The sequence below is a fragment of the Rhineura floridana genome, chromosome 3 (assembly GCF_030035675.1).
Source record: "Rhineura floridana isolate rRhiFlo1 chromosome 3, rRhiFlo1.hap2, whole genome shotgun sequence".
In the NCBI taxonomy this organism is placed as follows: Eukaryota; Metazoa; Chordata; class Lepidosauria; order Squamata; family Rhineuridae; genus Rhineura; species Rhineura floridana.
Window position 1 is genome coordinate 24,058,477 of NC_084482.1, and position 24,758 is coordinate 24,083,234.

The window sequence follows — 24,758 nt, forward strand, 5'->3', positions numbered from 1 at the left end:
GTTTTTGTGTGCCACCCTGGGCTCCTTCTAGGAGGAAGGGTGGGATATAAATGTAATAAATAAAAATAAAAATAAATAAATAAATGTTAGTTAGAGTAGGCCCATTGAAATTAATAGGCCTATTAAGTTCAGTGGGTCTGCTTTGAGTAGGGCTTAGTTAGATACTACAGCATCCAAACAGAAACATGAGAACTTCCCTCTGAGCCTGCCTTTATTCATCCTGGTACAAAATAAGAAATATAAGTTGAGAGACATAGTGACTTTGGGCCAGTTTACACGCTGAGAAAAAGCTGAATGGGTCTTGCATTTGTTTGATTGGATTGTGCATTCCTTTTAATCCTGAACAGTGCTGTTTCTTTATTTGAAGGACCTTTTGGACTCATCTTGGTTTTTTTTTTTAAATAATAAAATAAACACACCACCCCCACATGTGATTTCCTACAACTGTATAGTGAAAAATGGTACAGTCCCTAAAGTACAATACAGTCCCATGTGCTTTTTCTGAACAAGTAAGTCACTTTTCAACAAGAGCCACTCACAGATTTAGGGTGAATTTTCATACCTGTTCAACTGTTTATCTTCTCTTGACCTTTCACCACCTTCCACTTTTCCTGGGAGAAGTAATATCTAAGATTCAAATATTTGCCTTGCCTTGTTATGGTCCAAGTAAGGCCAAACTAGTCCAGCATTCTGGGTCCAATAGCTGCCCACTGGATGTGTTCGCAAAGCCGGGCATGAAAGCAATAGCCTGCTCCAATTATTCACAACATATTTATTAAGGTTTACTGCTTTGGAACATGGAAGTTCCATTTAGGTATCATAGCGAGCCTTTGCTAGACTTACCCTCCATGAATTTGCCTAATCCTTTTTTAAAGAAAGTCATGTAAGCCAGTAGCTATCAACACATCTTGTGGCAGCCAATTCTGTAAGTTAGTAATTCATAATATGAAGAAGTGTTCCCCTTTGTTATCCTTGACTTGACTGGCACATCAGTTTCATTGGTTGATTCAGAGTTCCAATATTATGAAAAGAAGCAAAAATGGTATCTCCTATTAAACTGCCTTATATTCAGAGTAGCCCAGTTTTGCCTACTCAGACTGGCAGTAGCTGCCCGGACTCTCAAGCCATGTTCTGTGCCCATCCTCCAGCTGCCCCTGATTAATAAAGTGAGGCAGATGATTCCTAAAGACAAGGCCTTTTCAGTGGTGGTGCCCTGGTTATGAAATGCCCTTCCCAGAGAGGCTTGCCTGCTGACCATGCTTTGCTCTTTTCTCCCAGGCTTTTTTGAAATTATTTTATGGCTCTTTAGATTTTTTAAACTGCTGTTATCCTCTGTTGCTGGTTGTATTGGGCTGTTTTTATTCTGTTTTACATTTTAGGTCAGAGATGGTGAACATTTGGCCCTCCAGATGTTGTTGGAAGCCATCAGCCCCAGGCAGCATGGCTAATGACCAGGGATGATGTGAGCTGTAGTCCAGCAACATCTAGAGGCACACATGTTCCCCCACCTCTCTTTTAGGTTTGTTTCATGGTTTTAACCTTTATTGAGAACTGCTCAGAAAACTTCAGCTATTGAGTGGTACAGAAGCCTAGGAAGTAAGTGACTAGTTTGCAGCTCTTCAGGGCTTCAGGCTGAGAGAAAGTTTTGCATCACCTGCTCTCTAAGATCTTTTTAGTGGAAATCCTTGGGGCTGAACATTTTGCATGCAATTCATGTGTTCTGCCACTGAGCTATGGACCTTCCTCCTCTACCCGTGCTGTCTACGCTGTTGATTGTTTTGATGTCATCATGGTGGGTTAAGCTGGTGAACTCAATTAATCATGCTGCTGCTAATGCCCTTCCCCTTCATGCCAGGTCTGCATAAACCTGGGGTGGCACACCGAGATCTAAGCAGCCAGAATGTGCTGGTGCGGGAGGACAGGACCTGTGTCATCACTGATTTCGGCCTTGCCATGACTTTGCCTGCACGCCATGAGCGGTGGAGGGAGGGTCCCACAGAAGGCATCGTCCACAAGGTACCCGCATCAATAACAGGTGGAGTTGAATGAGAAGTAGGTTGGAGAAGAATTGCATCAAAGCTTGGCGATACTGGGCAGGAGAAAGTAGGGCAACCAATTTGCAGGGCCGGTTCCACCATTAGACTATGTGAGGCAACTGCCAAAGTCAATGCTGGGAGGCAGAGAGGTGTTGGAGGACACAGCTGTGTGCACACCATGTGTCTGGCACTCCCTCAGCTAGCCTGCTGACCCTGGGTATAGTGTGAAGTAAGAATCTTCTGTCAATCCAGTCAGCTTCTGTACATGGAAAGGGTGGGGGCACCATTTTGTCCTGTGCCTCAGGCAGCCAAATATTTTCAGCCAGCCCTGAGCAATTTCTCTCTGCTCCTGCATTCCCACATGCCAGGAATCTGTCAGAGGAAACAGAGAGGTATATTGATTCCCCCTTTCTGCCTCCCCCACCCTGCCACTCCAGTGAATGCTGCTGTGGGTTTTGGAATGGTGGTGGGGGAAACCCTTCTGAGTGTTTCCTTGTCCCAGTCCATAACCAGGACTGTGTACATCCTATCATTCCTCAATTACACTGAACAACTAAAAGCAAGTTTCTAGATATCATGGTTGACAATAGACGTGCCTTGGAAAGGAGATGGCCACCTATATTCTTAAGTGCCACTTTCATTTCTAGAGAATGATCACTGGACAGAAAGTGTATTTTTTCTGCACAAATTGTCTTCCCCACAAGATGCCAGGCTCCCTTCCTAATAAAGCTGATGCCATCTAACAGTGAGGGCTTCATAGTTACAGAGAACATAAGCATACATGACATACATACAAATATATACATTTACATATTACAAATATGTTACACATGAATCCAAAAAAGAGATATAATCTTGAAGTATGGAAGATCTCTGTTGCTTATAGTTTCAGTGAGATCTGCCTTAGACCACATTCAACTGTACATTTATTTCTCTATTATTTCAAATTAAACAATGACTTTCCCCCCAAATCCTGGGAAGTATAGTTTGGGAAGGGTGCTGAGAGTTTTTAGATGACCCCTATTCCCCTCATCGAACTACAGTTTCTAGAGTTCTCTGGGAAAAGGGATTGTTTGTTAAACTACCCTGGAAACTGCAGCTCTGTGAGGGGAATATGAGTGTCCTAACAATTCTCAGCACCCTTCACAAATGACACCTCCCAGGATTTTTGGGGGGGAAGCCATGACTGTTTAATGTGGAATAATGTATGGTGTGAATGTGGCCTCAGTATGGGCTCAACCTGCTGTTGTTCTCTTTATAACTGAAACTGTAGGGAAACATTTTACCATGCCTTGACTGAAAGTGGGTTGGAGCCACCAAGAGTGGGCTGCATAGAACAAGAGCCTTGCAAAACCTCTTGTCTCTTTGTATGACTAAGAAAATTGAACAAAATATTTTTATTTTATTTTATTATTACATTTATATCTCCCCTTTACTCCTCCAAGGAGCTCAAGGTGGTATACAAACTTGGGTTGCCCCCTCCTGATTTTATCCTTACAACAACACTGTAAGGTAGGTTAGTCACCAAGTGAGCCTCATGGCCAAGTGAGGATTTGAACCCTGGTCTCCCAAGCTCCAGGCCACTCCAACATACAGGCTTAATTTATTCAGGTCACAGAATGCATTTATCTCTCACAGTTACATCTCACCTTTCCTCCAAGGAGCTCAGAATTGCCCCCAGTTTAGCTTCATGACAACCCTGTGTGGTAGGTTAGGCTGATAGACTGTGACTGGCCCATTGTTATCAAGTGTTTTTGGGATCAAGCAGGGATTTGAAGGCAAGCCTCTCTGGCCGCAGTCCAGAACTCTAAAACATGACACAATACTGGCTCTCCACACTACACAGGCTCTCTGAATTTAGTTTTGGCCCAGCTCAGCACGGGCAGGCTGTGCCAAACTCTGACGGTCTAACCATAGCCATTTCCTATCTCACACAGGATACTTTGCATAAGCAGCTGGTGTCATATTTACCCACATTCTTCCTAGGCAGGGGCCCCACGTTACATGGCTCCTGAAATTCTGGACGAGAGCTTGAATCTGCAAGACTTGGGCTCGGCGTTGAGGCAGGCTGATGTTTACTCCCTGGCGCTGGTGCTGTGGGAATCCCTGATGAGATGCTCTGCTCTCTTCCCAGGTGAGGAAGGAAGGGAGACAGTGGAAGAGACAGCTTACTACTGCTCATCCACATCCCAATGGTCAACACCCACTCATCCTTTATCAACAATTATTCCTATTTTGGGCCCTTCCACACTGTTGCTATTTTTGGGTAGGATTCAATCACATACAGGCACATTCAGGTTGTGCAGTTACAGTCTTGTGCAACAAACCCAAAATATCTGACTTTTTGTGATTAGGAAAGTGATCTGGAAATGCACTGGAAACTGCGGGATACCACTTGCTTTGATGCAACTGTCATCTAAACTCTCCACAAACCAATCAGAGTGAATGCTTATTAAGTAGCCAACATTATCTAATACCTATCATCATCATCACTTTATTGCAGGCCTTAGGCCATCGCAACATGCATACAAAGTTAAAACATCAGTGGAGCAATAACAACACAATTAAAATTTGCAATGAAAAATAAAACCCAAATAGGACATTAAAACCAATAAGCCTTAAGCAGACTGTAAATCCATTGTAGTTAAGAATTTAGCCCTCAGGTTTTGAGCAGCGAAGGCAAATCTAGCCACATTATAAGAAATCCTATAATCATTATCTCCTAAAAGAAATGGGATAAAATGATCATCCAAGCCAGGCCCTTGGCGGTTTATTAAGATATTAAGGAACACAGATCTGGGATGGGAGTAGATGGGGCAATCAAATAAATAATGAGATAGATCTTCCACATTCCCAGCTTGGCATATACATAAGCGTTGTTCATATGAGGTATGTTGATAACGCCCTTCTAACCATGCAGTTGTCATAGTTTGAAATCTCAACGCAGTAAATGAATATCTTAATTTTACTGGGAATTGATATGTTAAATAATTTGCCAGTTTATGATCAAATTTAAATGAACTGTAGCATCTAGAAAACTTCGAGTTTAAAATTGACAAGCCATCCAGCCACACGCAGTGATTCACTATATGGTCATGTATATTATACCTATAAAGCTCAGAAATTGTATGTATGGGAATATGATATTGTGAAAGGATCAACCGAAATTTGGAGGACCAGTAGTTACTTACTACTGCCATGTCAAAACAAGATCTCACCAATATCCTTAAAGACGACTTTGCTAAGATAGCCCAGTAGTGTAATAAAGATTTGTGTATATAAGCGCTAACTGGGAGTAAACCAGTTTCGGCTCTTAAAAGCGCAGATGGGGTACCCGGCGGAAGATTTAAAAGACGTCTAATGAAATTATTTTGGATAGCATCTAACACAGAAAAGGAAAGTACTGACCAACCCCAAATTGGCACCCCATATGTAATCTGGGTCAAAATCTTATTTTGAAAAATTTTTAGAGCTGGGGCCACCATACCTTCTGTCCTGTAAAATTTTAGTAAGGAACCTATTGCTTTAGCGGCCGACAATTTAATGGCCGACAAATGAGTTTCCCAAGCTAAGGTGTCTTGAAAGTTAATTCCAAGATACTTAAATGATCTACATTGGTCTATTGGATGGTTCCCAATAGACCATTTATGCTTTTGATATCTCTTGCCGAAAACCGTTATTTTTGTTTTCCTATAATTGATTTGCAGGCCTTCGTTGTTACAATAGCAGTCTAACTTTGACAATAGCCTTCTCAAACCTATAGGAGTAAGAGAAAGGAGGATCATATCATCTGCATATAAAAGAGTGGTGATCTTTCTATTACCTGCAGAGGGTGGAAAAAATTTTAAACCCTCCATTTCATGTACTGTATCATTCAGATATAGATTAAATAGAGTAGGCGCCAGCAGGCAGCCTTGTCTAACACCTTTCCCCACTGCTATTGGGTCAGTCAGGTTGTTACCCACTCTAATTTTAAGGGTGTTATTAGAATATAATTCTTTGATTAGATATAGTAGACGTTTGTTGATATTAGTACCCAACAGCTTGGCCCATAAACGATCTCTATCAACAGAGTCAAACGCCGCCGCAAGATCAACAAAAGCGGCGTATAGATGTTTTGTAGGGCCAGCCACCGATTGTCTTGCAAGGAAATAAAGAGTGGCACAATGATCTAATGTGCTCTGTCCTTTGCGGAACCCCACCTGTTCCAGAGCGATAATCTGGTTTTCCACTTCCCATTCTTCCAATTTTTGTAGAAGGAACTTACTATATAACTTTGCCCCTATGTCTAGTAAACTAACAGGACAAAAGTTGTTCGGATCCTTCTTCTTACCTTTTTTGTGAATAGGTATAACTATGCTCTGTTTCCATCCATCTGGCATTATACCTGTGTTGTTGATCTTTGTAAAAAGTTTAGCCAGGATGGGTGCCCACCAATCTGGGAATTCTATAAAGAGTTCAGAGGGGGCCATATCTTCCCCCGGCGCCTTACCCTTTTTTAATGAAGAAATAAGTGTTCTAACATGGGCTGGGGTAACCGGGGGCCAATTAGTGGAAACAGGTTCATAGTAAACTGGATAAGCAATACTAGGTTTGACTGGGGCAGCATATAGCTTACCAAAATGTTCCTTCCACTTTAAAGGGGTAATATTATTAGACGCAAAATGTCTGTAGACACCAGATCCGGCAGCAACCAGCTCCCAGAAAAGGCGATCGTTGCCATCCAGCCAAGCTTGATAAAGTCGCTGCCACTGTAAACTAACATACATTTCTTTTTTATGCCTCATTAATGATTTGTATGAAGAGCGCAGCTTGCTAAGTTGGTGATGTTTAAAGGAAGTAGGATCCCGTATTAAATTACGAGTGAATTTAATTAATTGGCGCTTAGCTATTTTACACTCTTGATCAAACCAGCTTTTGCCCCTGGGCTGTGTTGTGCCAGGGCGATTTTTCTTAATTAGCATTGGTTTAAGTATAGATATAATTTGTTCATAAGCTATGACAACATCTATTTTCGATTCCTAAACTGCCTGCCTAACTTCGGAAATGGTAGATGACTCAAAAAATTGACAAATAAGGGAATGTAAATTTATAGACCAGTGTACTCTGCAGTCTGCGATCTGAAGATCATCTGAGATTGGTAGTATCTGTAAGATCATTGGATGCAAAAGATTTAAAATCGTTAACAGGGGGAAATGGTCACTTTCAATTCTATCCAATACAAAAAACCCATCCACCCTTGTGAGTAATGTACCAGACTCCAGCATATAATCTACTACGCTGGCTCCCCGGCCGGAAAAATAAGTGAAAGCACCGTTAGATTTATCTATCTGAGAGTCATGTAAACATATTAACTGATGGGCAGAGATTAATTCCATTAACCTCAACCCTTGTTTGTTTGACGTTCTGTCTCGGGAAGTCCTAAGTTCTAAAGGGTATGACATGACTGGGCCATGATTTAATAAGAATTCATTCATGCTACCAGAGCCCATCCGAGCATTAAAATCCCCACAGATAATCATTCCATGTTCAGGATATTGGCATTCCACACGAACAAGGAATTCAGATAATTGGTCCCAAATATTATTTAAGGTTAAAGTCCTAGCTTTATGAGGAGGAAAGTAAACATTTATAATAATAAGTGGGCCCGTCAGTTCACTAACAGTCCTCAAACCTTGGGCAAAGTGTTCGCATGGAGACGATAAGAAATGAATCACTGCTGGCAAATCATCAGAGATGAGGATGCAAAGACCACCACTAGCTCTGCCGTTGCTATTTTGTTTAGTCGCTGGTGTTGGATAAGCCTGGAAGCCAGGTAGAGCTATCAATGATTCTATCTAATACCTACAAACAGATTAGGATGAAAGCTCAAATCAACAACAAAAAAAACAGGAAAGGTGGAAGCATCCTCTGTTGGTCCGCAAAAATGATTTTGCATCTTATCTCTTCCCAGAAACAACAACTCAACAAACAGTGAGGTTGAACACAAAGAATCTTAGTGTCTTTTGGCCAGCTCCCCACCCTGTCCACCTTGGGTAGTTCTAAAAACTCTCATGGAATGGGTGCTTTTTTAACTCCTAAAGGCCTTGCCCCATACTGCAGAGAGTGTCCTTGCATCCCTATAATCTACATCATGGGGATGGGGATGGGACCTGTGTGTGCACCCATCAGCCCCAGCTAGCATGGCCAATGGACAAGGATGATGGCAGTGGAGGCTAGTCCATTAGGGCTACTGGAGCACACCTTTCCTAGGGCCAGCGCCAGAGGGTGGCCAGGTCGGGCTCTGGCCGAGGGCCCCTGAAGGGCCCTTCCTCAGGGTGAGTGGGTGGCGCTCCTGTTCCGCAATCCACAGCAGCATTGGTTTCCGACCATGAAGCAGATGGCAGAGAGAGAGCTCCCAGCCTGCACACCTCTCCCTCTCCCATTGTGGTGAATGCTGGCCGTGCTGCATGCTCATGCCTGCCAAACTGCGCCTAAAGATGTTTGGCTGGCATCATAAGGTGTGGTGTGTGGGGAGAATCTGGTTTCTTCATGGGTGAGACTGGGCCTTTTTATTATCAGGGTGAGGGAAGAGGAGATTCTTGGTTGCCTCCCTGGGTTCCTGCTGGGAGGAAGGGTGGGATTTAAATCAAATAATAAATTAAAAAATAAAAAACTACCCCCTCCCCCCCAAAATGTTTGGTTGGCATCATAAGTGTGTGCAAATCTGTTTTTTTTCCCCATGGGCTGGACCTTAACTGGACTGTTTTATTGTCGGGGTGGGAGAGAGAGGAGGTTTTTGGGGGCAAACTGCCCCAAGAATGGACTGGGTTGGACTGAACCTTTTTTATTTATTGTTATTTATTTAAAGTATCTGAAAACTTGGTATGCAAGATAATTAATCCTCACAGGGAGAAGAGCAAGAATTTATCATATTTATTTTAATTAAAACAAAAAGCTTAGGAGTACTTTGAAGAAGATTACATATATTTATTTTCTTTCTGAACCCAGGACTGTGCCTTTCATGATGGAGGCTGGGGGAGAAGAAAGCCTGAGAGTAGTTGATAACACAGATACCTTGGCATTGGTAATCCAATTAGGGCATGGGTGGAGTTGTTGTGCAGTTCCAGCCCCAATTTCACTTCGAGTGGGCAGGTGGAACCTGTGTAAATGTGGTTGATCAAAATAAGGAATTTTGAGTTAAGCAAATCCCTGCTTTTATAAAAACCAAGAGACTTAAAATATACTTTATGTGAATGTTTGAGTCCCCACAGCAGTGGAATACTGGAGGAACTTGTGGAAGTTCCTGCTACAGTATTTAGAACTGATCATATGGTGTGAAAGACTCCTTTTTCTAACATTTTGGCGTCTTGTTTTCCCCCTATCTGCCATATCTTTTTCTCTGAGCGATAGGAACTTACAGTTTACAGGATTGATTTTATTTTTCAAAAAAGAAACTCTGGAGATCTTTAGGCAATAACTATTATCCATTATACTGCTGTGACAGCAGCCGGAATCCCTTCTTAACCAAAGCAAAACACTTTACAGTTTAGTTAGGTGCTATGTGCAAAACTGGAATGCTTAAGTGTCCACAGTATGTTTGCAAGGGAGCAGGATGGGGAGAAAACCCATATGTGGCCACTCCTCCATGACCTCGTTGGCCACACTCCCATAGCAGCCCTACCAGCTCTAGTGGGCACTAGCCGCCAGTGGACAATGGAAGTTGGAGTCCAATGACATTTAGAGGGCCACAGGTTCCCCATTCCTGATCTACAGCTATTTGAGCTGTTGTCACTGTTGTGAGGTGGCCCTCCTCTCTGATGCATACAGCTGTCTGATCTGTGAATGCTCCCCTCCCCTTGCGAAGAGGGCTGAACTTCCACCTCTATGGCCTTGCTCTGGTTCCAACTGCCAAATGTAGGCAAACAGGACTGTTTCTGAAGTGGTGGTGATGGTGTGGGTTGCACTACCACCTGGTGGCAGTTCCCAGGCATGGCAGGCTATTGACGGACAACAAATGTTTTCTACTTTATGTACTTAGCTTGTTGGCATGGAAGTGATCTCTTAAATTGTGGGTCACACCAGCACTTTCTCCCATTCTCATGCAGTTTCCTTAATCCTTCCCACTCTTTGTTCCTCAGATTTTTAGATCACTCCTGCCCTGACAGGAGGCTTCTCCACAATATGCTTCGAGAGTTGTCATTTTCAGTAGCCTTGTGAGCCACTGCTTTACAGATGGAGAACTGATGTTTGACTCGCAACATTATTTTATTTATTTATTTATAGTATTCATAGCCTTCTCTTCATTGAATAGTTTCAATCCCAGAATGGGGAACAAAATAATAAAGCTAAACAGAAAAAAATACAAAAATTACAACAGGTCCAGTAAACAAATAAAAAATTCTGTCATAAGGCAAGCAAACAAAACTACAGTGAGGACAAAAAATAAACTTTCCAATTTAACTAAATAGGTAAAAAAGAATAGGACATTCAGACATTAAACAACCAATGATCTTAGCAACAACTCCCAACATTGTCAGCACCTGGCATTCTTGGGCAGTTGCTGGGGCCCCAGGGCCCTGGCAGGGCCCACTGTTGAAGCCTTCCCTGAGCCCCCTTTTATGGTGCTGATAATGCCAAGCAGCTTGGAGCCACCTTTTACTTTTTCCACAATGACCCAGAATCATGCTATGTGAGGGGCATTGTGGGAAATTTAAATGACTCCATGGTTTTCCCCCTCTGCTGTGATTAGAGTTTTGTTCTGGACTATCCTCTTGCTTCGTCAATGGTTTTACAATAAGACCATGGAGCAAATTCCATCCACATCACCCTATGAAGTCTTCGTCAACTGCCCATTACCACCAGATAAGCTTGCCATTGCACCCACTCACTGATGTAGGAGGTGATCACTAAAGAGTACTTTGTCATGTACTGCCCCAGAGTGTGTACCTAGGAGAGCCAGGAACTGTGTCATCCATCATCAGTGATGTCAGAAGCACTATCCAACGGATGTGCACGACACTGACAATGTTCAAGACAACATGGCAAATTACAGCAGCTCCGCTAGTTGGGCATTTTGCCAGTAAATATATTGAGAGTTTGAATTCTGGGAACATGCAATATCCCCCAAGCTGAAGTGTTTCCTTGAGGGAAGATGTCTGGTTCTTGGTCTGTCTCTTTCTCTGCTATCTGCAATATAGTAGAGTTTTTATACCTCTGCATCTAGAGGATGACAAGGCTGTGGGCTGCTTTATATCGCTTCCATTTGATGGCACTCAGCATGGTAACTGTAATATTGCATAGCCAGCCCCTGTGTGATCTGACCTAATGCACAGTGGCAGCAGCCACAAGCAGCACGCATTTGGGCTAAGTGCATTGAAATCAGCTATCAAACACTGCAGCTGCCACGTGGAAGCAATACTTAGCAGCCTCTGAGTGGGGGCTGTGAAGAGTGAACAGGCTCTATACTGTGGTGTACAGGCAGTGGGCATGTTGTGCAGCACACAGAACAAAAATCCCCTATCTCCAACTTCACCTCTCTGCCTTTCTGCCTCTCCAGAAAACAGGATCCCTGAGTTCCAGCTGGCCTATGAAGCAGAACTGGGCAGCAACCCTACACACAGTGAGCTGCGTAGGCTGGCTGTTGAAGAAAGGGGGCGGCCAGCCATTCCAGCATCTTGGAGGAGGATTGGTCAGGTAAGTTAAAGTCTTTGCTAAAAATAATAATAGAAAAAGGGTCCTGTCAATGAAAGATTTTGAAACCTTTGGGTGTCTCCAGACTGTCAGTATTTGGGCAACAAATCCACTTTTTTAAAAAACACCCGATCCCAGACTTTTTGAGGTTTGGAAAGTAATGAGGAAATGCCCTGAAAAGGGTGAATTATTAATGGGAAGATGTATAAACACTCTGAGAGCAAATCAGGATGAATGTTCATTGTCGTATAACTGCCCCACAAACAAATCAGAATAAACGTTCAGTAAAGACCGGACACCACAGTATAAGCTTTGTGCAAGCAAATCAGGATGAAAGCTGAATACAGGTCATCTGGAGAAACTCTTTAATTAATCTGGCTTTTATCCAGCCAAGAAATTGAGTTTTGATGTTATTTTGTTGAACATATTTTAAAAAAGCAGCAATACATTTTAAGAGAAGAAAAGCATATGAATAATACAAAAATAGTAGCTATCAATCAATAAGCAAGTACAGTGTAGTCTTATGGATGTCTCCTTGTTTGTGTTCAGCTAGACAGTTGAATACATGCCTTTTTAATGAGTTTTTAATTCTCTTGTTGCTTAAGGTACAGATTATAAGGGTTGCTGTTTGAGGGTTTTTTTAATTACTTGTTTGCTTCTGGTTTTAGTTTAATAATTTGTGTTTTATTGGTTGGGATTTGCCTGCATTTATCAGTGTAAGCTGTTTTGAGCAACTCCCGTGTGGGACATAAATATAGAATATAAATATTTTTTTAAAAATAATAAAATAAATGTCTTCTCAGAAGTAAGTTCCAGTTCAATGGGGCTTAGTGCCAGGAGAGTGTGCACAGAAGTTGAGCCTAAATCAAGGGCCAAGTTAGATATTATTACATGCCAAACATATGCAATAATCTCTATATTTAAAAAGAAAATAAAAGAAATGTAAAGCAGCTGCAGGTGTGTGCAACTCTGAGCCAAAGAACCGTGCGGACAAATGTTTTTCATTTTTTTTTTAAAGTTGGGAGACTGTTACAAGCATCTGCATGAAAAGCCTGATGTGGCTCTCAAATATATTTTGATATTTCCGGCTGCAGTGCTTACCTGGGAGTAAGCTTCCTCAACGAAATCTGGCTTCCTTCTGAGCAGAGATTTATAGGGTTATGCTGTCAGGGTTCTAATGCAGTGCATATTTGTGGATCCCAAAAGAGGAGGCAGGTTTCTCTTAAATATTAGAGATCTTACAATTATGTTACATTTTATATCCTTATCGTAAAATGACATCTATCATGTATAGCCAGGAAAACTCAGTCTTGCCTGGATGGAATGGGGCTCATTGATTAATGAGAGCATTTTAGGGTGATAAAATAGTCGGTTTACAACTGAGTAAGCTGTTTTAACCTATTTGTTTCTCCTTGTTTAGGGAGGACATTAAAGTCTTTGTTAAAGAAGGGCTATAATCCTAGTCACTGATGTCATAGTATCATAGAGCTGGAAGGGGCCTATCAGGCCACTGAGTAAACCTCCCTGCTCAATGCAGGAATCCAAATTACAGCATTCCCAACTTGAATGCCTCCAGTGTTAGAGAGCCTACCACCTCCCTACGTAATTGGTTCCATTGTTATACAGCTCTAACAGGAATATGTTTCTGATATTCAGTCGAAATCTGGCTTTCTGTAACTTGAGCCCATTGCTCCATGTCCTGCACTCTGGCATAACTGAGAAGAGATCCTGGCCCTCCTCTGTGTGACAACCTTTCAAATACTTGAAGAGTGCTATCATATCTCTCCTCAGCCTTCTCTTCTCCAGGCTAAACATGCCCAGTTCTTTCAGTCTCTCCTCATAGGGCTTTGTTTGCAGTCCCCTGATCATCCTTGTTGCCCTCCTCTGAACCTGTTCCAGTTTGTCTGCATTCTTCTTGGAGTGCGGAGTCCAGAACTGGACAGTACTCAAGATGAGATCTAACCAGTGCCAAATAGGGGGGAACTAGTACTTCATGAGATTTTGAAACTATATTTCTCTTAATGCAACCTAAAATAGCATTTGCCTTTCTTGCAGCCACATCGCACTGTTGGCTCATAGTCAGCTTGTGATCAACAAGAATTCCAAGAGCCTTCTCACATGTTGTATTGCTAAGCCCAAGTATCCTCCATCTTATAACTGTGCATTTGGTTTCTTTTCCCTAGATATAGAACTTTGCACTTATCCCTGCTAAATTTCATGTACTAGCCTATCAAGATCACTTTGAATCTTGTTTTTGTCCTCCAGGGTATTGACTATCCCTCCCAATTTTGTATCATCTACAAATTATATAAGTATTCCCTGCACCTCCTCATCCATGTCATTAATAAAAATGGTGAAGAGCACTGGGCCCAGGACCGAGCGCTGTGGGTACCTCACTCATCACCTTCCTCCCACTTTGAGAAGGAACCATTGATAAGCACTCTTTCAGTATGATTCTGTAGTCACCTGTGGATTCACCTGATAGCTATTCCATCCAGCCCACATTTAGCTAGCTTGCTAATCAGAATATCATGGGGCACTTTGTCAAAAGCTTTGCTGAAGTCAAGATATATTATGTCCACAGCATTCCCAGAGTCTATGAGGGAGGTTACCTGATCAAAAGATGAGATAAGATTAGTATGGCAGGATTTGTTCTTGAAAAATCCACGTTGGCTTCTAATAATCACTGCATTGTTTTCAAAGTGCTTATAGACTGACCGCTTTATAATCTGCTCCAGAATTCTCCCAAGGATTGATGTCAGGCTGACTGGTCTGTAGTTCCCAGGTTCTTCTTTTTTGCCCTTTTTCAAGATAGGGACAAATTAGTCCTCCTCCAGTCATCTGGCTCTTCACCCATCCTCCATGATTTCACAAAGACAATAGATGGTGGTTCCAAGAGTTCTTCAGATAGTTCCCTCAGTACTCTAGGATACAGTTCATTGGGCCCTAGAAATTTAAACTCATTCCAAGTATTTAGGTATTCCTTGACCATTTGTCTATAAATCTCAAGCTGCAATTCTGCCCCTTCAACTTGTACTTCATGTTTGCCAGGAGGGTCATAGATCCTCTTTTGGGAGAAGACTAGACCCATTTCAATCGGGCTTTCGGCCGGGGTTTGGTACAGAAACGGCCTTGGTCGCCCTGTATGATGACCTCTGTCGGGAGAAAGACAGAGGGAGTGTAACTCTGTTGGTTCTCCTTGATCTCTCAGCGGCGTTTGATACCATCGACCATGGTATCCTTCTGGAGCGACTTACGGATTTAGGAGTGGGAGGCACTGCTTGGCGGTGGCTCTGCTCCTATCTCAGGAATCGTCTCCAGAAGGTGATGCTGGGGGAACATTACTCGAGTCCCTGGGTACTCCAATATGGGGTCCCGCAGGGTTCAGTTCTGTCCCCCATGCTTTTTAATATCTATATGAAGCCACTGGGTGAGGTCATCAGGAGTTTTGGAGTGCGTTTCCAGCAATATGCTGATGATACGCAGCTCTACTACTCCTTTTCATCTTCCTCAGGTGAGGCTGTTGATGTACTAGACCGCTGCCTGGCCGCGATAATGGGCTGGATGAGAGCTAATAAACTGAAACTCAATCCTAACAAGACTGAGATGCTGTTGGTGGGAGGACCCTCTGCCCAGATGGTTGATGTTCGACCTGTCCTAGATGGGGTTACACTCCCCCTAAAGGAACAGGTACGTAGTTTGGGGGTCTTATTAGATCCGCTCCTGTCACTTGAGGCTCAGGTAGCCTCGGTGGCACGGAATGCATTCTACCAGCTCCGGCTGGTAGCCCAACTACGACCCTATTTGAGCAAGGAGCATCTTGCCTCAGTTATCCATGCTATGGTAACCTCTAGATTGGACTACTGTAATGCACTCTACGTGGGGCTACCTATGAAGACGGTTCGGAAACTTCAGCTAGTGCAAAATGCTGCGGCCAGAGTTCTCACTGGGACAAAGAAATTTGACCATATAACACCTGTCCTGGCGCAGCTGCACTGGCTACCGATATGTTTCCGGGCCAGATTCAAAGTGTTGGTTCTTACCTATAAAGCCCTAAACGGCATCGGACCGCAATACCTGATGGAGCGCCTCTCTCGCTATGTACCTACCCGTTCACTACGCTCGACGTCGAAGGCCCTTCTCCGGGTTCCAACCCATAAAGAGGCCCGGAGATCAACAACTAGATCTAGGGCCTTCTCGGTGGTGGCCCCCGAACTATGGAATGCCCTCCCAGACGAGATACGCCTGGCGCCTTCTCTGTTATCTTTTCGGCGCCAGGTAAAAACTTACCTTTTCGCCCAGGCTTTTTAAATTTTGTAAATTTTTAAATATTTTAATTTAACATTTTAAACTTAATATGATCTTAATTTAAATCTCAATGGCAATTTTATTAATGTTTTATAATTGTACTATATATATATTTTTTTCCACACTTGCTCATATTTTAATTGTGATTTTATTTGTTCTACACCGCCCTGAGAGCTTTCTGCTATAGGGCAGTCTAGAAATGTAATTAAATAAATAAATAAATAAGACTGAGCCAAAGTTGGAATTGAGCATTTCTGCCTTTTCTGTGTCATCTGTTACCATTTTGCTATCCTCATTGAGCAGCTGTACCACCATTTCTTTTCTCTGTCTTTTACTGTGGATGTACCTGAAGAAAGCTTTTTTGTTGCTTTTAGCATCCCTCGCTAACCTCACCTCATTCTCATCTTTAGCCTTCCTGACACCATCCCTGCAATTCCATGCTACCTGTCTGTAGTCTTCCTTCGTGGCCTGGCCTCCATTCCACTTCCAAATGTGTCTTATTTTTGTTTTCAGGTCATCTCTAAGCTTTTTGTAAAGCCACATTGGCTTCTTCTGCTCTCTTCCACCTTTTTCCCTTGGTTTTTTCCTTGTGAATCTAATTTTGCATAGGATTAAACATCAGATATAGGACTAGGGTGGCTGGATGCAAAAAGAGGGCAGGGCTTCTGCACCTTTAATTGTTAGGTGTAGAAGAGGGGATTTCAGCAGGGTAGGTGTAAGTCCATCTGTTGAAGCTCCCTCTTCTACACAACTAATAAAGGTGCAGGAATCCTTTCTTCTCCCCGCCACTTGACCATCGTAAGCAGGACTGGAGAATGGCTGAGTATGGCTCTGCTTGGGTGAAATGTGGGAAGCAGAATATTGGGGTAGAAACACAGTCACTGTTCTGCCGGTTCCAGTGCATCTCCATAGGGGCACATGGCACTAGTCAAACCCCACCCATTTTAACTATAAAACCTGGTGGGAGCAGCTTGAGTTGTTTCTTAAATTCAGCTTCAAAGAGATTTCGCAACTGATATGCAGATCAGCCCATTCCCCCTCCGGGTGTGGCTAATGGAAACTCTTTGATCTGGCGACTAGTGTGTTTACAGCCTTGTTGTTGTTGTTGTTAGATTTGTTGGTCATTTGTTACCTGAAGGTCTCCAAGCAACTTACAACACTGTTAAAAACACAAGTAAATATATTATATCATAGCAACAACAACAACTGCAATTCCTAAAACAGCCACAGGAAGCTTTGGCAGCATACTAATAACAAACAGTATCATCTTTGCCTATCAAAAGCCTGGGGGAAAAGGTAAGTCTTCACCTGGCACTGAAATGAAGATGCCAAGCAGGCCTCACTGGGGAGCACAGTCCACAGATGGGGAGCCAAAACTGAAAAGGCTGGGTGGGGCAAGGCAGGTGGAAACAGCCTCCCTTGATGGCAACAGAGTCACTCTCCCCTCATAGTCCTTCTCCTGAGGCAGCTCCCTTTTGAAGGCTGGAGGGTGGGGCAAGGCAGGTGGAAGCAACCTCCCCTGATGGCAACAGAGTCTCTCTCCCCTCTCGAGAGGTGGGAAGTGTTTATGATTTGGATTTTAAAAATCTGTTTCTGTTGATGTCTGTTTTATAATGTTACGATTTTTGATTCTGTACTGCTGTGTGCATTTTAAGGCCGCAATTCTGTACCCACTTTCCTAGAATTAAGCACCTTTGAACTCATTGTGACTTAGGCTGCAATCCAATATATGTCTACTCAGAACTAAGCTTCATTGGGTTCAATGGGACTTACTTAGATGTAAATGTGTACAGGCATACCCTGCTTTAATGTATGCAATGGGACCAGAGAGTATACTTTAAGCGAAAATAAACTTTAAGTGAAGCAATTGTCTTCACTTGTACTGCACGCAATCACCACTAGATGGCAGCGGCGTCATGCCAATAAAGTATACGTTATTGCAAAGCGCGCAAACATTAAGCGGGGTATGGGGATGAATGGAGCATGTACGTTATAGCGAGGCAACGTTAAGCAGGGCAACGTTAAGCGGGGTGTGCCTGTATTGGATTGCAGCCTTAAACATTTATTTATTTCTAAGGAGTCTCTGGGATTTCTCCAAAATCTACCCTGAACTTCCCACTGAGAGTTTCCCTTTGATTATGTTGGTGAGAGGTGAATGGTGGTGTGATCTTAATAAGTTTTTATTTAAGATTCCTTTAAAAGGTTCTGAAGCTTACATTTTTAGACATTGTGAATGTTTTCTAGCTTATGACTTGGGATAACCAGGTATTTTGACCAGGTAACCTCCCTTGTAGACTGTGGGAATGCTGTGGACATAATATACCTCGACTTCAGCAAAGCTTTTGACAAAGTGCCCCATGATATTCTGATTAGCAAGCTAGCTAAATGTGGGCTGGATGGAACAACTATCAGGTGGATCCACAGTTGGCTCCAGAATCGTACTCAAAGAATGCTTTCAATGGTTCCTTCTCAAACTGGGCAGAAGTAACAAGTGGGGTACCACAGGGCTCGGTCCTGGGCCCAGTGCTCTTCAACATTTTTATTAACGACTTGGATGACGAGGTAGAGAGCATGCTTATCAAATTTGCAGATGATACAAAATTGGGGGGCATAGCTAATACTGTGGAAGATAGTAACAAAATTTAAAGGGACCTTGATAGGCTGGAGCATTGGGCTGAAAACAATAGAATGAAATTCAATAGGGATAAATGCAAAGTTCTACACTTAGGAAAAAGAAACCAAATGCACAGTTATAAGATGGGGGATACTTGGCTCAGCAATATGACATGTGAGAAGGATCTTTGAATTGTCGTTGATCACGAGCTGAATATGAGCCAACAGTGTAGTGTGGCTGCAAAAAAGGCAAATGCTATATTAGGCTGCATTAACAGAAGTATAGTTTCCAAATCGCATGACGTATTAGTTCCCCTCTATTCAGCACTGGTTGGGCCTCATCTTGAATACTGCATCCAGTTCTGGTCTCCGCACTTCAAGAAGGATGCAGACAAACTGGAACAGGCTCAGAGAAGGGCAACAAGGATAATCAGGGGACTTGAAACAAAGCCCTATGAGAAGAGACTGAAAGAACTGGGCATGTTTAGCCTGGAGAAGAGAAGACTGAGGGGAGATATGATAGCACTCTTCAAGTACATGGAAGGTTGTCACACAGAGGAGGGCCGGGACCACTTCTCAATTGACCCAGAGTGCAGGACACGGAATAATGGGCTCAAGTTGCAGGAAGCCAGATTTTGACTGGACATCAGGAAAAACTTCCTAACTGTTAGAGCCATACCACAATGGAACCAATTACCTAGAGAGGTAGTGGGCTGTCTGACACTGGAGGCCTTCAAGAGGCAGCTGGACAGCCATCTGTTGGGAATGCTTTGATTTGGATTCCTGCATTGCGCAGAGGGTTGGACTTGATGGCCTTATAGGCCTCTTCCAACTCTACTATTCTATGATTCTATAAAATTGATTAAAAATCTAAATAGCAGATAGAGCTGAAACAAACTTTCACTTCCCCCCAGTTCTCTGCTAGTGAATATTGATGCCAGATATTATCCAAATCTCTCTAGATTTGCTATTCTGCACCCATTTTTTGACATAAAATCATATTTTATTTCAACATTTGATACTGACAGTATTAGCATTTGACAATAGTATGTAGTATTTTGAGAGTTAATATAGAGATCCCTGACAGGATTTGGTCTGTCATTTTTAGGAACAGTAAACATTTGACAATATTTGACAGCTGACATGTAGCAGTATTTATTCATGTTGATTTTAGTTCTAATTTTACTCCATCATTTCATCATTCAGGAAATAAGCCGTATCATATCTGACAAAACCACATGAGCAAATTTCAAATTTTTGAGGCCCAAAACCAGATGCTGAATTTGAATGTTCATACTGAAATTTTACTGTGTTTTGAAAATTCTTCAGAATTTTCATTTCAGCTTTGAGAATAGTGGTATATTGTGGAAGATGGATTTTCATCATCATATATATTGATGGATGGGAAGGGAACTGAGGCTGAGAGAGAGCATTTTGCCCCCAATGCCACAGAGTATTCCTAGTTAAGGAATGATATGAAAACCCAAACTGTGGGAGAGGAGGGATAGAAATGTGTTTAATAAAGAGGTAAACAGACCTCACATCTCATCATCTCTCAGAATATAGCAACTTTGCAAATCAGCCCACAGATATTACTAGCTGATTTTTTAAAAAATGGTTTCTAGCTTGTCAGCCCACACAGAATATGTGTTACGAATGGACCTTGAACTTCCTCATGAGAAGAGCTCACTAGAAATGCAAGTTCCCCTATTGAGAGTGCAGCAGGATCTTTGGCTGGAGTTACCCGCATGTCACCCCCAGACCATGTATAATTTTACCCTTAACCCAATGACACATACACAGAAAGTAAAATAAAGAGTGGTTTTATTAAGAGAAGAAACAAAGAAAAATATTGCTATGTACAATTACAATTTTAACAATGAGCAGCTTTCTAACTATTATTCATTCAGCAACACTGGATAGACTAAAGCAAAGAGACCAACCCTATGAACACTTTCACATTAAGCTCACCCACACAGAAAGAAAAAGGAAAGAAAGAGGCCCAGAAGTTGCATATACCTTTCCTGGAGAGTTGCTGCAAGACTAAGGCTGAGAGAGAGACTTTCCTATCTAGCCCAATGAGCCAAAGCTCCGCCCTTTGTAACCAGCGCTAGGTTTGAAAATTCTCACCCAAATCCTTAGCTCTGAAGCTCTGCAATTGTCCCGAAGATGCTAGGGTACGTTGATAAGAAAAGCAGCTGTTGGAGCCCTCCAGAAGAGGAACTGCCAACCCCTTCCAACCCCTCATGTCTTATACCTTTTCCTAACTAAACTGACCCCAATGTAAACCCAATGTAAATGTTCCCAGGAAGATGTGGACGTGGCAGAGAACAAGAATTTAGGATCATCAGTCAAGGAATTTGGTTTTTCCCCAGAAACCATTCCTTGATGAATTCCCAGATAATGACTGCAATCTCTTACCTGTGAATTGCTGAGGTTCTGTCTCCTCCTGAAGGTTAAGATTATCATAATCATTATGTGACCATTCCCCAGTTTAAAAGGAGCTATCCTGTCTCATCCTAAAGGCCTAGATTATTATAACCGTTATGCAGACCACTTCCTAGTTTGAAAGGAGCTATCCTGTCTCCTCCTAAAGGCTTAGACTATCATAAACATTTCCTTGTTTGAAAGGAGCGCCTGTTCTTACTGGGTGACATTCCCCAAATTTCCATAGGAGTCAGGAAGTCTATACCTTCAGGCTTTCAAGATATGTACTTAGGGGTCACAGAGGGGCTGTCTCCCAGGAATCTTTGCTGTTGCAGGCTTTCCAAACTCTGGTTCACTGAGGTGAATCAAAGATTAAAAATCCCCAATATTTGATTCCTTATTACATATGTCACTTGTGGTACATCAGTGGCCTAAACCCTACCCCCAATAACCCTCTTTTTTATTTACAAAAGCTTCTTTCCTTGCTTGCCCAGAGGTGATAATTTTTTTAAGTTATTTATCCAGCTTCATCAATGTACTTGGTGTTTTAGAGTATCTAGTTAGAAAGTAAGAGAGGAGCTTGGTTATGAAACTCTGCAAGGAAGCTATAAATCTCAGTGTTGGCTAGAGTAAGACAAAAGAGGAGGAAGGGAGAATTAGCAAGAGATGAACATGAACAGGTGGAGTTACGCATAGTTAGGCTTGGTTACAACTGGGTGTAAGAATGAAGGTCAGAGACCGCTTAGAAAAGTTGAGTTTTGAGATCGGGAGGAGGAGAGAGAGAGGGTGCCACATTCAGGTTTGAGAGGGAGGAGTAGTTCCAGGCATAATGGGCCGCCAAGCCCAGTGTCAGTGGTGGACGTGGGCAGTTGCTGAGGCCTACAAGCAGCCCACTCTCAATACTGTGAGAGGCACCATCTTTGTTTTTTGCCTTCCCTTTTTAAGTGTGATGAGTATGTTGGTCTTCCATACACATCTAGGTGATTGTAGAGCTCTGTTGTTTATCCCAGTAAATACAGTCAATCAAAGAGAGAGGGTATGACAAAATGGCTGCCTCATCGTCATCATCATAACATTTATTACCCTCTGTTCACCAGAAGTTCCCAGGGCTGGTCACAATATAAAATACAATATTAAAACCGTTTTAAACACATTACATTAACAACAGAGGATCCTAAAAACAAGTGCATCTTCAGCACACAGTGGAAGCTGTACAGTGAAGGTGCAAGATGCACCTCTTTGGGGAGGGGAGTCCACAACTTAGGGGCCACCACCATCCTGAACTTCTGAGGGCAGTGGAACTACCAAGAGAGCCCCTTCTGCTAACCTTAACACCAAAGAGAGTCTGTAGGGAAGAAGGCAGTCTTTCAGATATTTGGAGCCTAAGACTTTCAGGGGTTTAAACGCTAGCATGAGCATTTTAAATTAGACCCTGAAACAAACTGGCAACCAGTACAGAAAAAGATGGCCACTGTCACTTAGAAGCCTGCTTGCCAGCCAAGGTACAACCACTGCTGCTCATTGCCTTATTTTGGGCTTATACTACTGCTGACAGACTCACCAGCCCAGCTCTGCAGGTGCCACTGTCTCTTCATCATCTCACCATGGTCTCCTGCCTCAGTCACAAGTCACAAGCCTGCCTGGATGCCATCCCTTGCTGCTGTTCCCACAGAGGTATAGCTAGTTGCTTATAGCCCAGAGATCTCAGGCAGGTACACTGGTGTCGGGGCTGGAGGCTCATGCTGAGGAGACAAAGAGAAGCTCAGTCTGGTGGTAGGAAGAGTTGTGTACCTGCTTAGGAGTTTGGGTCAGTCTGGTAGGGGTGTTGGTGAGGATGGAAGGAGGTAGGTGGTTGCCACTGAAGGGTCTTTTGCTTGGGGTGGGACACCACAAAACCCTGGAGCCAGCCTGGGCTCAGCAAAAAGAGAACAAGAGGATTTATTTTTTTAGAGAGCAGGAAACCTTTTGGCAGCTCAGGACAGTAGAGTTCTGGGAGCAAAGGTTAGGCAGGAATATGTCAGAAGATAAGAATGGAAAGACAGTGGAGCCAGCCTGTGGAGAGCTCTGAAGGCAAGAGCAAGGACTTTGTGCTGGAGGCGGGAGGAGAAGGGAGGCCAATGTAGGGATCCGAAGAGGTGCATCTCATTAGTTTTACTAGCAACAGACAACCAATCACATGGCTGTTTACAAGCAGGTCTAAAGTCAACAGTCCATCTACTGGAGCATGAACAGTTCCTAGCATCTGTGCCAAGAATAGCTTCCCGCTCTATGGAGTCTTCTAGTCTGCTCCTGCTGTCAGCCATTCCTGTTCTCTGTGCTTCCCCCTAGGCTGCTGTCTTTCTACAGGAGCTCCTAGAGGACTGCTGGGATCCTGAACCGGAGGCTCGCCTGCAAGTTGAGTGTGCCCAGCAGAGGCTTCAGAGACTGGGTGCTGAGGGCCTGATGAAAGAATAGTGAGGAGGCTGAAGTATCATGCATTACAGTCTGCTTACCTGGACACCAGCCCTTGCTTTGAAAAGTTCTTTTGCCTTTTGTTGAGAATAAAAGGCCCTTAAGGAAAGTCCTGCCAAGCATGGCTTCTCACCATGACTCTGGACCTTATCACAGTGGAATAGATGTTTCTTTCTCTTTTTTTAAAAATAAACACTGTCCACTTAATCAACTCTTTCATCTTTCTTCACAAAATCAACTTGAATTGCACTTGTTAACCAGTTATCCTCTTGCCTCATAATTAAGTGGTCTGCCAAGGCTCTCGGGAACTTTCAAGTGGTTCATGGGGGTGAAAGGTTTGGGAGCCACTGGTGTCACCTTTCCTCATAGGGGAATTTCCAGCTTCACAACAGGACCAACCAGCACTGTGGGCCCATCCACCCTGCAGTGGTGTCACTACCACGTAACAGTATGGTGAGTGGGCAGGGAGCAGTAACATCAGGGTGATTTGAGCTTAAAGATGGGACCATTGGATTGGTTGTGTTGGTGCGCCCAAACCACTCTGACTTCGCTGCTGGCCGGCCCCTTCACTGTCCCAATGTGTGGCAGTGACATAAGAATATAAGAACATAAGAAGAGCCTGCTGGATCAGGCCAGTGGCCCATCTAGTCCAGCATCCTGTTCTCACAGTGGCCAACCAGGTGCCTGGGGGAAGCCCGCAAGCAGGACCCGAGTGCAAGAACACTCTCCCCTCCTGAGGCTTCCAGCAACTGGTTTTCAGAAGCATGCTGCCTCTGACTAGGGTGGCAGAGCACAGCCATCACAGCTAGTAGCCATTGATAGCCCTGTCCTCCATGAATTTGTCTAATCTTCTTTTAAAGCCATCCAAGCTGGTGGCCATTACTGCATCTTGTGGGAGCAAATTCCATAGTTTAACTATGCGCTGAGTAAAGAAGTACTTCCTTTTGTCTGTCCTGAATCTTCCAACATTCAGCTTCTTTGAATGTCCACGAGTTCTAGTATTATGAGAGAGGGAGAAGAACTTTTCTCTATCCACTTTCTCAATGCCATGCATAATTTTATACACGTCTATCATGTCTCCTCTGACCCGCCTTTTCTCTAAACTAAAAAGCCCCAAATGCTGCAACCTTTCCTCGTAAGGGAGTCGCTCCATCCCCTTGATCATTCTGGTTGCCCTCTTCTGAACCTTTTCCAACTCTAGAATATCCTTTTTGAGATGAGGCGACCAGAACTGTACACAGTATTCCAAAT

At 43.1% G+C, this 24,758-nt stretch overlaps 1 protein-coding gene across 5 annotated transcripts in view; it reads left to right on the forward strand.

Moving 5' to 3' along the window:
- AMHR2 (anti-Mullerian hormone receptor type 2) overlaps positions 1-24,313 on the forward strand; it is a 39,008-nt gene extending 14,695 nt beyond the window's left edge. For 2 of the 5 annotated variants that reach the window (XM_061615027.1, XM_061615028.1), the window contains 4 exons: positions 1,856-2,016; positions 4,023-4,170; positions 11,575-11,711; positions 23,385-24,313. In XM_061615027.1, the coding sequence (XP_061471011.1) occupies positions 1,856-2,016; positions 4,023-4,170; positions 11,575-11,711; positions 23,385-23,510 (572 nt within the window). In that variant the 3' untranslated portion in view covers positions 23,511-24,313. The remainder of the gene's footprint in view (positions 1-1,855; positions 2,017-4,022; positions 4,171-11,574; positions 11,712-23,384) is intronic. The other 3 variants (XM_061615026.1, XM_061615025.1, XM_061615029.1) reach the window with 3 other exon arrangements.
- Positions 24,314-24,758: the final 445 nt, after the last annotated feature.